Source organism: Cervus canadensis, chromosome 3 (genome assembly GCF_019320065.1).
Source record: "Cervus canadensis isolate Bull #8, Minnesota chromosome 3, ASM1932006v1, whole genome shotgun sequence".
In the NCBI taxonomy this organism is placed as follows: domain Eukaryota; kingdom Metazoa; phylum Chordata; class Mammalia; order Artiodactyla; family Cervidae; genus Cervus; species Cervus canadensis.
The window spans coordinates 62,959,960-62,975,784 of record NC_057388.1 but is presented as its reverse complement, the minus strand read 5'-3'; the positions used below and the strand labels follow the sequence as shown (position 1 = coordinate 62,975,784).

Genomic DNA, 15,825 nt, shown 5'->3' with positions numbered 1-15,825 from the left:
GTGCTTCCAAACAAGGTGGTTTTGGTCCATTTTGGAGACCACACAGTCCTTCAGTTTGGGATGAACACTGTTGTGGATGAAGGAGATGAATTGTAGGACAGGCAGCAGAACCAGTCCTCTAGCCTTTTTGGGTTTCTTGAATTAAGAGTGGCCATCTGTTCCTGGAGAACAATTGGAGCAGCAGCTGGGCTTGTTGTGCCATCACAGGCCCAGGACACAGCTGGTTTGGAGGTCACCAGGAGTTTTAGGAGTCAGCCAGGTCAGCCCTTGATACCTGATGCTTTGATAGATTCCAATAAAGCCAGGATTATTCCGCTTTAAAATGAGCATGTTGGCTGGAAAGATGGCAGGGTCCCACCCTGGTCTCTCTCATTTCTTTTGCTGTCATGGGAATGAGTTTGCAGTTTAGTCATATCTTTTTGTTGTCTTTCTCCTCTTTCAGGACTGAAAACAAGCAAAGACTATAGCAAACACCAACAGGCAGTTCTTAGGCAAAGCAACAGAGATTGGGCAGTATGGGGATATGTTCAGAGTTCATAGGATCTAGCAGGCTGGGCTTAGGAGTGTTGATAAAACAAGACTACCCCTTGGGTTGTTGTTGCTGAGTTGCTAAGTCATGTCTGACTCTTTGGGACCCTACAAACCATAGCACGCCAGGCTTCCCTGTCCTTCACTACCTCCCAGAGTTTGCTGAAACTCATGCCTGTTGAGTCAGTGATGCCACCCAACCATCTCATCCTCTGTCATCCCTTTCTCTTGCCCTCAATCTTTCCCAGCATCAGGTCTTTTCCAGTGAGTCAACTCTTCGAGTCAGGTGGCCAAAGAATTGAAGCTTCAGCCTCAGCATCAGTCCTTTCAGTGAATATTTAGGGTTGAGTTCCTTTAGGATTGACTGGTTTGATCTGGTTTTATCACTCAGCAATTTGGGCTTTTTAACTCAGTATTTGTAGTGTTTTCACTTGCAATCAGAAATGGAGAACCAAAAAAAAAAAAAAAGAAATGGAGAACCAGCTGTAGGATGCCACAGGAAAGACCACAATGAAAAGCTCTCAGCCCCTTAATCATCTGTCCTCTCTTAAGCATTCTCTCTCTCTCTCTCTCTCACTCACACACACACACACACACACACACACACACAGGTGTGTATTTTAAATACTGAAATAATAAGTAGTAAGCATACATTTAATAAACCAGTATCCAGCTATTAAAAATATGTATGTGACCCAGAGAGAGTGAAAACAAAGGAAAAACCAGATTTCTTACCAATCTTCTGGGCTGAATAAATGACTGCAGCATTTTGCTGGGTGTCTTTGCATCTAGGCTGACTTTAATATTTTGTAACTTTAGGGAAATAACGTGTAGTCCAGACTCATTACTCAACCCCGGAACCTCAGACATGTGCGTGGGAAGTACACTGATGGCCAAAGCAAAAAAATAAGAGCAACTTTTTAAAATTAGAAGTCATTTGGATGGAAGGCAAGAAGAATAGAAAGACTGCAAAAAAAAATGGGTTTATTTTGTGAAACAAAACTTTCATGAGAACTAGTGTTGGCCTCATGCTAGTCACTGGAGGTATACTGGGTAGAACAACTCAGGGGAGGGCCCCATTTTAAAAGCTGGTAATAAACCCTCTAGGAACAGAGAGGAGGAAAGGAGCCCCAAGTCAGTCGTGAGCAGTTTCCACTACTGGCTGCAATGGGAGGGTCAGGGATTTCCATGAGAAGAAAATCAGGAGACCTGATCATATTCCCCACTTCCATTAGGACCTTGGTTTTTGCATCTGTAAAATGAGAATAACAATGCCCGCTCTGCCTTCCTCATGTAATAGAAATGTTACTGAACCAAACTTCCATTCACCCTCAAGCAGTAAAGCCCATCTATTAACCCCAGGTTGTGGTGAAGGAAAGTGCAGCATTTATTGTAAGGTGCCAGACAGAGTCCCGGGCAGCTAATTCTCAAACTCAAACTAAAGGCTCAAACTCGCCAATAGGTTCCAGGGAGGCATTTTTAAAGGCAAGGGGAGGGAGGGGAGTCACAGGGCATGTGATCAGCTGATGCACAGTCCTCTGATTGGCTGACGGTGAGGTAACAGGGCAGCGTCACACAGGTTAGTATGATCAGTCCTTACCCTCCAGCCAGTCTGGGGACTGCATGCTTATGGCATCATGGAGTGAACTGCTTTCATTCGGGGGCTTCAGTATCTGCAAAATGACTCAGGAATGTGTGTTAGATACTGTTACTGATGTACTTCTGGGAGGAACTGAAGATTCTATGACTGCCATATGGCTGATTTATCATTTAAATCGTTGCCAGCGCTCCTGGCCCAACTGCTATTTTTGTTTTTACATGTTCACATCTTTACAATCATTAATTCTTCAGCCAGGATTTTGTGGCTCAGGGGACGCCCTGAAGACTAGAGTTTTTCTACAAACAAGAGGCAGGCAGAGGACATGGATAGCAGGGTGTCTGTCTCAGCCCTAGGGGTCAGCTTGATTACAGAGATAGCATATAATATAATGTGGACCACAAATATACAATGTTACTTTTAATATTCTAGTCCTGAACTTGGTTGTGACCCTTAGGCCATGACCCTGGGGCAGAGTCGCCCTCTTTCTAGTACCCCTTCTTGTGATACCAGAAATCTGATCGCTTGATCAGAAGGAAACCCAAAGGGCATGGCCCCTGGGTGTTAGGTCAGAGACTCACAGGAGTAAATTGACTGGATGACTGGGTTTTGATGATGATAAACCTCTACAGTGGTACTTTGACTTCAAGATATTTTATAGCTGTGAACATTCATTTAGCAAAATTTATCAAGCACCTACTTTGTGCCAGGTTTGAGGTATGACATGGGGGTCTTCATTGTGACCCGAGCACACAGTATCTGATCTAATAAAGCTAGAAGTCTTGGTGGCAGGGAGGGGGATGGTCATAGGTAATAATTTAAAAATCATACTGCTCATTCATGGTTATATATTCTTAAGGTGGCCAGAAGAAAGGGTGGGAGGAGAGGCTGAAGGGTGGCACCACACAGGCCCGTAAAGGCCATGGTATGGATTTTTGCCTTTGAGAGTCTGTGGAGTTCTAAGTGGCATGATGGGAGGTGGGGGTGGGGTGGGCATGAATAGAAATATTTTCACATTCTGTGTTTGGAAACATATTGATTCCTATGGCAGGGGTGGTCTTCAATAGCATGTAATCCATTCGTACTTCCATCTTCTCTAATAATCCCCCTGAAGTGAAGTGCTTCAGATTAGTGCAGTGGTTTCCAATGGTAGGAGTACATTAGAATTCCGGGGGGGGCGGGGGGCGGATTTTAAAGGTCCAGGCCCATCGCCAGAAATTTGGATATCATTGGTCTGAATGAAGCTTGAACATGGCTTGTTCATTTGTGTTCCCGGGGTGACTCTAATGATCAGGTAAGGTTGAGACCCACAGGTACAGAGGAAAGCATGAAACAGGGATCCTCAAAGTGTGGTCCCTGGACCAGCAATATCAGCATCACCTGGGAGCCTGTCAGGGATGCAGATTCTTCGGCCTGATCTCACACTGACTGAGCCAGAAAGCCTGGGGCCCAGCAGTCTGTGTTTGAACCAGACCTCCAGGGGTCCTGAGATCCTGTAAGTGTAAGAAGTGCTCGCTGTCAAAGTTTGCAGGCAAGAGAAACTGGAGTTTGGATCTGGTTCTAGATCTAGTTGTCAAATATCTCTCTGATGGGGGAGGGGGTACAAATCATTAAACTTCCCTGACCTTCAGTCTCTCCAGCTGCAAAAAGAGCAGGTGGGATTAGATGAGCTCAAAGGTTACCTATGATGTTAAGAATGTATCTTTTGTGCACACTAAAGCTAATAAATTTGAGGTCTTTATAATATACTTTTTAAATTTTGTATTTTTATATAATGGAGCCAGAACACAATCACTGTAGGAAGCTCAAAATATACAGAAAATAATAAAGATGAAAATAAATGTCAATTAAAATTTCTGTACTTAGAACTGTTACCTTATCGCCAATATTTGGTATGTTGAAGATATTTTGGTGTGTTTTTTGGTATTTTCTGCATGACTGAAGTCATACTATATTAGGCTTATGAGCCTACTTCTCATCTAACATTATATTAGGTGAGAATATCCCTTCTTCACTAAAAGTTATTTTAATCATCTTTGTTAATATCTACCTAATATTCTATTGCATGTTTATACCGTAATATATTTAACTTTACCCCATCTTCAATGTTTAAGCCTTTTCTCAATTCTTGTTATTATTATGATGTGTATCTATCTATTAATTCTTTGTTTGAAGACCTCCTTAAGAGAATCCTAGAAATAGAATCATTGGATCAATGTACAGGAGGCATTTGATACACTGACAGTTTTTTCCCCAGCAATGGGCCACTTATTGCAAACAGAAGCATTCTGTTAGTGAGCTGTCCTCACGATACCCTCACCAGCATCAGTAATACTGATTTTCATTTTGTATACTGCCATGAGGCAGCAGATGCCTGTATTTACAGGGTAGTGTTTGTAACAGGGGTATAGCTCAGGCTTTTAGCCCCTTAGGGGGACTCAGACCTGAGATGGGAGTGAGTGGGGCCCCAGGAGGAGTAGGACCTGGGATTGAAATAGGTGGGGAGAGACTGTCTTGGGACTGATGATGACATTTTCAAAAAGCCCTCCTTAAAATGTACCATAGAAATTTACTCAGCGCCTATGGAAGAGCTACAGATTGACGTAAATCAACTTTTCTAGAAATTGGTACTGAAAAGGCAGAATGTTGTGGTCCCCATAGACCAAGATGCAGGTCTGCCTGAAGCCAGGTGGAGAAGGGACCTTTGATTAAATGAGCTTCTGGGATCCCTATGTTTTTAAGATGCTTAATTACTAAAGTCAGAGCAGAGGGAAAGGCTTCCTCTTTCTGCCACCATCCCTGAGCATGTTATATGCACATGCACCCCAGTGGGCTTCGTCCCCCTTATCTCCCTGCCCAGGGCCCCATTCTTCTTCCTTGTCTCCGTCTGACAGGCTTCCACTGCCTTCTGGCTACCTGACTCCTCCTCGGGTGCAAGATCCTCATCACGGAGACAAAGAGCAGTGAGAGGCCATACACAGAAAATAGAATCCCAGCCCTTATTTATAAAAAAGGAAAAGGGAAGTGGTGAACTCATTTCACCGTTTATTTATAGCCCCACCTACTAACAGAAGTATCTTAAGTCGTGTCTGCTTCGGCAGAGGCCCCAGTGAAAACAAAAGTCTCCTCGGTGAAACCAGATCAGGCCACACCAGTCCTGGGAGTTGTTAACAGGTTAACCATGGGGAAGAGAGTAATTCTGGCATTTTAGCCTCTGAATATTTCAAAATGTGAGCAATATTTGGATGAGAGGCAGTTTAGGGGGTGGTTAAAAGCATAGATTTAGTGTTACACCCAAAAGAACTGGCACAGGTGTTCAAACAAAAAACCTGTTCAAGAATATTCTTAGCAGCAGTAGTCACAGTAGTCAAAAGGTGAAAATAACCCACATGTGCATCCCCTGGAGAATGGATAAATAATATGTGGACCATCCATATTAATCCATACAATGGATTACTATTCAGCAATAAAAAGAAGTCAGACACAAAAGGCCACAGATTGCATATTTCACTTATATAAAGTATTCAAAACAGGCAGATCCATAGAGAAAGCAGATTAGTGGTTGCCAGAGGCTGGAGGGACCAGGGAATGGTGAGTGACTGCTTAATTGGGTAAAAGGATTCATTTTGAATGATGGAAATGTTCTGGAACTAGATAGTGGTAATGCTTGCAGGACATTGTAAATGTATGTAATGCCACTGAATTGCTGAATTATGCTTTTAAATTGTTAAAATGGTAGATTTGCTGTTATGCTGATTTTATCACAATAAAAAATAAACTGATTTGCAGAACAAAACACAAACAAGAAAAAGCATAGACCTAGGCATTGTGCCTGGGTTCTAATCTCAGCTTTACCACTTATCAGCTGTGTGACCTTGAGCAAATCACTTAAATGCTGAGTTCCCATTTTCTCATCTGTAAAGTGGAGGTAATTATAACAGTACCTACCTCAGAGGGTTATAAAACTTAAGCCAATTTATACAAACTGCTTAGAAGGACCCAGGTGGCTCGGTGGTAAAAGAATCTGCCTGCCAATGCCAGAGATGTGGCTTCAATCCCTGGGTCAGGAAGATCCCCTGGAGGAACAAAATGCAATCCACTCCAGTATTCTTGCCTGGAGAATCCCATGGACAGAGGAGCCGGGCGGGCTACAGTCCATGAGATTACAAAGAGTCAGACATGACTGAGCAACTGAGCATGCACGCATGCAAAGTGCTTAGCATATTAAATACCTGACACAGAGAAAGTATGCTGTAAATGTTTGTTATTAATCTAACCCCTGTATTCTCAACTGGGGGCAGTTTCTCCTCAGAGGAGGAATGTGGCAGTCTGGAGAGATTTGTGACATCACAATCGGGAGGTGTGACTGGTGTCTAGTGGGTAGTGCCAGGGATGCTGCTAAACATTGTAAAGGCACAGGACAGCCCCCACAACAAAGAATTATCCAACCCCAAATGTCAGTGGTTCCAAGGTTGACAATCCCTGATTTAACAGCATTCTGGGAGGGGGTGATCTTAGTTCCCCAACCAGGGATTGAACCTGCGCCCCCTGCATCACAAGTGCGGTGTCTTGACCACCAGAAAAGCCTGGACAATCCCTGATGTAAACAGAGATTGTAGGGACATGCACTTTCTCTTATGAACATATAAATGAAAACAGGTCAGACAGAAATTTTTGTCAGAAAAAGATGGCCAGCCTGTCTCTGTGTATTAGAGAACATGTGTTAGACTTTGTAGGGATATAGAAGAGACCCAGCCGCGGTCCTGGAGGAGCTTGGATAAGAATTCTGTGTAGTGGGGTTGTTTAAGAGGGAAGTTTTTACCAAGTGATTTTTGTAAGCATTTTTCCTTTAATATGAGGGTGACCTGGGGTCATCCACACTTCTCAGAATAATGTTTGCTCAAATGCCAACCTTAACAGTTCCCTATAGAGATGCATCTTACATGAACAGTGTCTGCTTACATGCCTGAATGTGTCTTGTGTTTGGGTAAATTCTATTGAACAAATATCTGAAAAAGAAATCCCTGCCACAAATAGAAATAAAAAGTACTTGTTAAAAGTAAAAGCACAGACATGAGAAAAATGTTAAAGCTTGTATTCAACCATTCACACACCCAAAGGTAAAGGAGACCCCTTTTGCCCACTTTCCATTTAAAGAGTTATTTTATTCAGATTCTAAAGCCATATCTCCATATAATTAATATAATTCGATCACAGAATATGTGCTCACACAGAATGACTTGCTGTCAAAAGCTCTGTCTTGATTTGCTAGCTGGGAAGTTTAGAGAAGGGACCCTTATTCTTCCTCTCTGGCTTTTTGCCTTTAGGCTAAGGACTAGAAGACTGTTAAAGGCATGCCAGACCTTCACTCAACCCCTGTGTGTGGCAGATGTCCTCTAAGATTGGGCAACAGGAAGGAGGGCTAAGGAATCTGGTGGAGACCATCAGGAGGGCAGACCCCTGGGGGTTTACACCCTTGGAAGCTAAAGCTTGGTGATGGATGGGGCAAGAGCCCCTCCATGCAGCCACTTTTGCACACCTTCCTCTATTCTGGTTTCCTACATGTATAGGTGCTTTCTGACAGCTTATTTAACGCCTACCAAAGGAATCTTATTAGACACTCGTGTAGGAGGAAAAAAATGTGAACCAGACATAAAACGTATCACAGCAGATTCTCAATATGGAAGACTATAAGACCTGTTATAAGTCACTCTAAGATAGAAAGTGATTAAGTGCAATAAGAAAAATGTGAGAAAAAAACTACGGATTCCAAAGCAGTGTTTGCCTCCAGTGGGGAGTTTGGAGAAGTCTTTTTGGAGAGGGAGGTATTTGAGTTAGAATGTAAAGGTTGGTGGATATGTAAACATAGAAATGGTGCTAGAAAATGCTAAAAGACAGAGCAAGCTACCAAGATAGAAAGTTGAGTATGTCAGAGAAGTTTTGTAGGATTTGTGGTGGAGAGTATATGGAAATAGATAAGATGGATAGGTTGAGATGAGCTCATGTAAAACCCACAAGACAAGGATGCAGTCAAGCCGGGGGGATTCACTGACATTTCTGAGCAAAGGTGGAGTGGACTAAGAAGACTGTTGGGTAGCTGTGTAGACTGGAGAGAGATCTAGGCTCTGCGTTACTGTGGGACAAGAATGGTAAGGAGGGTGCAGACTTGACCAATATTTCAGATAAAGCATTTGGCAAGACTCAGTGGACGATGCAGCGCTGCACTGCCTACCTAGGTGCTAGGGTATGGGCTTCAGAACACACGTGCTGGGTGCAGGTGTTTTGGGTTCTCGTCCTGGCTCTGCTGCCTAAACTAGTTGCATGTCCCTGAAATATCTCTTAATCTCCTCATCCACAAAATGAGAGCAGAAATCTTATTTTGCATACAGAGCTGCAAATTATGAGCTGCAGATTAAATGAGTCAGTGCACTTAACACATTCTGAACCTTGAATGGCTTAACAAGTTGATGTGTTCAAAAGCCCAATATAAAAATTGATTATTATTATCAGAAGTTAAAAGGAGGTGAAATGAGAGGCAGGACATCTGAACCAAGTTGCAATTTAATTGCCAGGAATAAAGAATTACACAAGGAAAAGATTGATGTTTTGTTACTCTCCCCATGGCTGCTTGGAAGGGCTGGGATGTGGGGCCACATAGAGGAGGAGATGAAATTCATGGACAGTCCCATCTGCATCATGGTCCAGCCATCCACGTTCTTGCTTTCCAGTTCCAAAAGCATTGATTTTATTGTCTGGCATTAGCTGCATTAAACTTTGCCAACAGATTAGGAGTACTCATTAAGAGATAATGATTTCCTCACTTCTATTAATGCAGAGACCTGGAACCAAAAAACCAGGGTCCCGAGAGAGACCATCAAACAGATGATGCTTTTAAGAGCCAGGAGAGCATTAGCTTGGATGCTAACAGAGTTAACATTGAAAATGTTTTATATGAAAGAAAAAAAAAAAACTATGATGTTTTAGTTTTAGTTAAGGAATACTGTCTTCTTTATACGGGAGGGGTTGTTTGCGGTAGGTTGGGGGGACGATGGGGGTATCCTGGGGCAAGAAATCCTATTATTTTAAACTTGTAACTATAGATCCCAGAGCTGAAATGCTATATACAGTTCTTGTATGCCCCATTCAGTGGTCAGACTGTTCTAATTTAATGTAAGCATGAGAATAAAAATTAAGCTTTCAAGTGCTGGGGCATATTTTTTTTTTTAAGAGATGTAGGCTTTATCCCCTATATGATTAAACAGTCATTGGGGTTTAAAGGTTTAATCTGCTGGAATTCAGCCCAGAATGGGGTTCAGAGCCCCAGAATAATTGGATACAGCCTCAGGCTTTGAAGATCAGAGTTGGTTGATTGGGGTGTGTGTGTGTGTGTGTGTGTGTGTGTGTGTGAAATATGCGAGCGAGTATTTGAGGTCTCTCCTTTGCAATGCGCTGTGGCAGGAGGAATAAAGCTGCCAGCCCCTGCCTCCTCCATTGATTCCTCAGGGGCTAACTGGATACAGCTTCTGGGGGGTGCTGCGCTCATGAATGTGTGCTATTGTTCCAGGCACACGTCGGCCTTAAGAAATAACACAGAACAAAACAGGCCTGTCCTTATTCAGATGCAGAGCCCTCTCCATCACTCAAACTGGCCCTTCCAGGTCACATGCCCCAGGCCTCTGCAGACAGAACGCAGCTGCCTCGAATCTGCTGCCTAACATTAGCCGCGGTTCAAAAAATCTGACGGCGCTGCACTGCCCAGACTCCGCAGAGGAAACCAGAAAGATCTGGGGTCTGGTCGCTATGTTCTCCGAGGAACTGTGGCTGGAGAATGAGAAGAAGTGTGCTGTCGTTCGGAAGCCTAAGCCAGGCAGAAAACGCCAGGAGCTCCTGGCCGTGGCCTTGGGGGTGAAGGTGGGAGTCAAAGGAGCCTTTCTCTGGCCCCCTCTCAAACTCTTTGCCTGTCCACAGATCTCCTCCCTGGTTCGAAGGGCCGCCCTCACACACAATGACAACCACTTCAACTATGAGAAGACACACAACTTTAAGGTAAGCGAACCTCTGCATCCTTTCTTCTGTTATAAAAGGGCAGGTGCAGAGCTCAGGCCATGGTTTCTGTCTGGGCTTTGGTAAAGTCACGAGATGGCAGATTTTCTGCTTTCCACATTGAGTTGCTTGCTCTGAATCAAATCAAACAGGAGGTTTCAGAAAGCTTGATGCTAATGCTCAGAAACACCTCTAGGTATGTTAACTGAGTTCTAATGAATTCGGCCCATTTCCTCTCCACATTCCCATGTCCAGTGAAAGAAAAACAGAGCATGCCCAGTCTTTGGCATTTAGAGGTCATCTGGTGAATATCAAGCGGTACTTTTCCACTTGGAGTAGCAGTAAAGAATATTGTTATCTGTGAGCAAGTGGAAACAGTTGCCCGTTTCACATTTTGTGTTTTGTCTTTTGTTTTCAGGGATGCTAACTCTTTGGGTTTATGTGTAGACAGCTGTGAAAGCAAATGATGACGGGAGATACCATCCAATAGCTTTTGTTTGTGCTCGAGGTGCAGGGGGTGCCCTGGCAGCCTTGCCAAGCTCCTTCTGGTCCCAGCCTTGGTCTTGCTCACCAGACCAAACAAAAAGATACGAAGAGCTGGCGGGGGGTTAAGTGGATTTTCCCACGTGTATTTATAAACTGGAAATACCACTATCTTCATTTCAGACTAGCACTTGGAGAAACGGCCTGCCGTCAGAAAATTATGGCCTGTTTCCTTTGCCCTGATGTGTTTTCCAAGAAAGGCTGGGAGGAGGTTCTGATGCCAAATTGCCTGGTTTGAGATGCCCTTAAGTGCAGGAGAGACAGGACAGAGTTAGAGGTTTTACACCAGCACAGGGGCTGACAGTGTGGAAGTTGGAGAGAATGGAGATGAAGGATCTAGGAAGAAGAGACAGGAGCAGCTAAATGTAAATTGTATTCTTTTTTAAAATTCTTTTTCCTTTAGGGTCAGTAGCCCAAGAAACTTTTGGAACTGGAGAACCATTTGTCAGAAGTGACCAGGAAAACCTAGTTCACTCTGTTGCTTTCCTATCCTTCATGCAGACAGATTGTGTCTATTAAATATACATTTGTGTTCATTTGGTCTGTTTGCCCTGCTTCTGTTTTTAGAAAGCAAGGAGCTCAGACATTTGCATGCTATAATTGAACTGAGGCATGGAGTTATCCAGCCCTCTGTATTTAGCATGAGAGTGAAGAATTGCATTAGATAGGTCCTTAATCCATGCCAAGGCTCTTGTTATTTCTCCCACCACTGAGTAGTGACAATTCTAATTTGGGGCATCACTGAATAGTGACAGGTCTAATTTATGTTTTTTTCTTTTTCTTCTTTTCTATCTTTACCCTAATTAAATTTTTTTTTTAATTTTAAGAAAGTATTTTTCTGACTTCTGGCAGAAATTCCTGATCCTTTGCCTCCTGTATTTGCACTACCATGAATGGGAGGAGGGATCTTGGACTTGCCATTTTTTTTTTTTCTCCCTCTTGAAAATTCTGATTCTTTTGGCTTTAATATCTAGCTGGACTTTTGCTCTATTGCAATATATGTTTGCATGGAATAGCTTCCCTCTATAGATACTGTGTCTGAGTTTGTGCGAAGAACACACAAGTATATTTAGTAGATTGGTACTTCAAAATTAATTTCAGCCTTTTTTTCATCTTAGATCTCTGCATGAGACATAAAAACATTTAAACCAAAAGGATAGTTGAACCTTATCTTCTCAAGTAGTTCTGTTGCTAACATGATCTATGTTAATGATTACTGAAGAACACTAACAACTTTTTAAATGTTTGTTTAAAAAGTCTGTCTGTATTGACAATATCTTTTCTAACTTACTGCTATTGAGAGAAAAGAAAGCAGAGACGGATGAGTTGTCAGAGGGGAATGCAAGCCAGACAGGACCGTTTCTCTTCGTGTTTTAAATAGACATCTCTGAGACATAGCAGACCCTTGAGTGCCGTGTCAGATGATTGTGGCTTTCAATGGTACTGCTCGTGCCACTGTCCTTAAGAATGAGCGGCTGGGGCAGGAGGGGTGGGCCCCCTCTGTCACTCCTGGCCCCTTCCTCATTCAGCCCTCTCCTCATCCCCCACCTTAAGTGGGAACTCTGCATGGTCTTTAGAAGAACATTCTAAAAGTAGGTTCCTGCTATAAATAGAGCAGTAAGGTTTTAGTAACATGACCTAACCAAAGAAAGAAAGTGCTTATCAAAGGCCCCTGACATCTGCCTGGAATCTGTTTTATATTAATTTTGCAGTAAGTTTTTATTTATATTCATTTCTAATAGGCTTTGTTCTGAAACTGTCTTGATTTGTAAGTTGGGTTATTATTTGAGGATATTATGTGTCTGGAATAGAGTAAATGTTTAAAAAGAACAAGTATTCACATTCTCATGCTTATCAACAAATCAGCTTTGCTAGGCCCTGTCTGCCTTCTCATTGAGAGGCCTCCTACCAGAGACTTGAATCTGCCAGCAGATCTTGATGCCTCACTTCAGAGCAAGATTTTTTTTGCTCCCATCAGGACTATTGCCTGAATGAAAGGCCCTTTCCTCCCTCTCCCCAGGAGCTTCATCACAAGCAATGAATAGATAACCTATAATGAAAAGAATCACTTTGCCATACACCTGAAACTAAGACATCTTTGTAACTCAACTGTACTTCACATTTTAAAAAATAATGCAATAATTGCAATTTTTTTGTATTTTGGCCTTGCCATGTAGCATCTTAGTTCCCCGACCAGGGATTGAACCCATCCCCCCCTGCATTGGGAGCAAGGAGTCTTAACCACTGTACCACAGGGAAGTCTCAATAATAAAAATTTTTAAAAACAGCAATAGCTAGAAACTCCTGACTTGGTTGAGGATGGAACCCCTCCCACTCCCTTCTTTGAGAAGGCTCCCATCAGCGCTCCTGAGGGCATATCTACTGCCCTTGATTTCCAAGCAAAGTGTGTCTGGGAAAAACTGAAATTCTGCTCTGGAAACAAAAGCTTTTGGAAGCAAATTAAAGTTGCTCCTCATTTCATGCAATAATTACATACTTTTCAACATGTATACAAATGCACTTGTTGCTGGTTTAAATGTCAAATTCTCAGGATTACTTATACATATTAGAAACTAAGAGTATTTGTTGGAGGAATGGTGAAATTAATAGGCTCCTCTCTACAATGAAAGCTGTCTGATAAACAGAGAAAGCATTCTGTTATTTAACATGTTTTATATCTGCATCTCTATTTATCTACTGGACTGAAAGAGGCACTCTCTAGTAGGTAGAATAGCTCTGTTTTAGAGGGTCTGCCCTAAGAACACCTTGTGGCTGAGCTCTGAAACCTTCAAGAACCCCTCAACCCCATCAGTCTGGATAACTGTCTTTCTTTCCGCACTTAGAGCAATAATGAGGTAGCTGTGGCCAGCTTGGTGCCACTGGCCACAACATGCTCCTTGGCAAGGAGCTTAATTCTCTGAGCTTCCGTTTCCTCATCTGTAAAATGGGAGTGCCGTAAGGTTTAAGATGCATGAAACAAGGCACTCAAAGCTGGTGCACTGGGACAACCCTGAGCGATGGGATGGGATGGGAAGGAAACTGGGAGGGGTGTTCAGGATGGGGACACATGTGCACCCATGGGTGATTCATGTCAATGTATGGCAAAAACCACCACAATATTGTAAAGTAATTAGCCTCCAATTAAAATAAATTAATTAATTAAAATGAATATGTGTAAATCACTGAAGGTCATTGGTACCCAGTAAACTTGCCTTCTATTATTATTTTATTGTTCATCTTTTTGTGTCTCTCATCTTCCTTGCATTTTGGTGTGTAGCTAGCTCTGTATTTCTTATTTTCTACCTTCACTTCTTCTTGCCCCTCTTACTTTTTTTTTTACCATCTCTTTATTCTTCCCTGGTCAACAAGATGTAATTAAAAACTGAAAGAGCATTCCAGACAGTGCAAAGACATGAATCAGAGCTTGGGAGTCAGAAATGAGCCAGGGGCAAACCGGGTGCAGGAAAGAGAGGATCCAGGAGACAGAGGTGCTCACTGCACATCTGGAGAGTCAGCTGGGGTGGGTTGGATGGTCACAGAATGCTGACCCACGGGCCCTTTTTCCACCCAGCTGGCTCATGCTCTCAGCCTCCCAAGGCTGCATGTGTGTGTACGTCACTCACTCCTTCTTCTGAAAGCTCTCTCTACCTAGGCCACTTGAGGGACATCTTTTCTCCCTATATGGAATATGGATGGACAGCAGAGGTCCAAAAAGTTCTAAACATTGGAGAGCAGACCACCTCACCCCAACCTCACCTGTGTTCCCCACCCCTCCCCCAGTCCTGCCTGCCCATCTGCCCTTCATTCCCTTCTGTCCCCTGTCCATCCCTTCCTAGCCCTCTGCCAACTTTACTTTCATCCCTATCACTGAACACCAGCTGACATAGTACACATGTATTGATGCATTTTCCCCTTATCAGAGAGAAACACCTTTCTGGGTAGGGAGAAAGGGGTGGAGACAGAGATTTTGTCTGTTTTACTTTCTGCAGAAACCCCAGTGTCTTGATCAGGGCCTGGCCCAGAATGGACTGTCAGTGAATATGTGGAGAGCATGTGTAGCAGGCATCTCCCCACCCTGTTCACCGAAGCTTGCACTTTCCTTCCTCACTTCCCGCTCCAGAGTTTGCTTTCATTCAGGGCTCACGTTAGTTGTGCTCCAGTCCTTTCTGGTAGTGGGCAGCGGTCCAAGCCAGGGTCACCACCTGTGCCGGGGAGACGGAGGCCAGATCCAGGCATGTCAGGCCAGCTCTCATTCCCCATGTGGTCAGAGGATCTGGCTGTGCCAGCCTCCCAGGATCTTGCCCATGTGCCCAGGTTTATTCTTGCTGTCCCAGCTTCCTGTCCCAGCCTCTCAAAAATGGCCTTGTCTGGATTTAAGTTAAACAGTTGCCCGCCTTACCCTTTTCTGTCCCCACACTCCACAGACGAGGCTGCATGAGCAGCATCCTATTCCCCTGGTACACTGCATATATGCGTGCTCAAGCAGCACACGCCTTTTAAACTCGCCTCCCACTCCTAAGACCCTGGGCGCCAGGACGAGGTCAGGAGGCTGAGAGTGTGTCCTGGTGCCAGGGCTGGGACACCCGTCTAGGATGTGGCAGCATCACCACCTCCCTGTCTGGGTTTTGTGGCTCCTTGATGGTTTCTATCTCTGTCCTCAGTTTCCACATTTTCATCAGTGGAGTGACCATTTGCTTTGGAACTAGCCACTTTTGCTTCCCACATGCAAGCCCCTCTTTTCCTCATCCTTGCTGACTTCATAAAATGTGCCAGCCCTCTCTCCCCAGTATTTTGCCTGCCCTGTGTTCTCACGGGTGTGCAGGGGCCCATCGACTGTCCTTGTCCCGCTTCTGTGTGCCTAGGGAACAAGGCAGTTGGATTTTGCACCTGCACTTTGTCACAGGCAGACAATGGCTTCAGAAAAAGTTGTGAGTTTTGTTTCTTTTGTTTTATAATCAGGAAAGGCTGTTTTGGCAGAAGCAAGTCTGGAGGGAACAATTCAAATGGAAGGCAAGCTTCATCACCTTGAATATAAAACAAGGAACTCAACATGAGGCTTAATGAGTAGGCTTGGAGATACTAGACTTTATGAAGAAAATATGGCTTCTGCTCCA

At 43.6% G+C, this 15,825-nt stretch overlaps 1 protein-coding gene across 3 annotated transcripts in view; it reads left to right on the top strand.

The window, feature by feature from the left end:
* CHN2 (chimerin 2) overlaps positions 1-15,825 on the top strand; it is a 332,030-nt gene that overhangs the window by 281,174 nt on the left and 35,031 nt on the right. For all 3 annotated transcript variants that reach the window (XM_043463301.1, XM_043463302.1, XM_043463303.1), the window contains exon 7: positions 10,094-10,171. In XM_043463301.1, the coding sequence (XP_043319236.1) occupies positions 10,094-10,171 (78 nt within the window). The remainder of the gene's footprint in view (positions 1-10,093; positions 10,172-15,825) is intronic.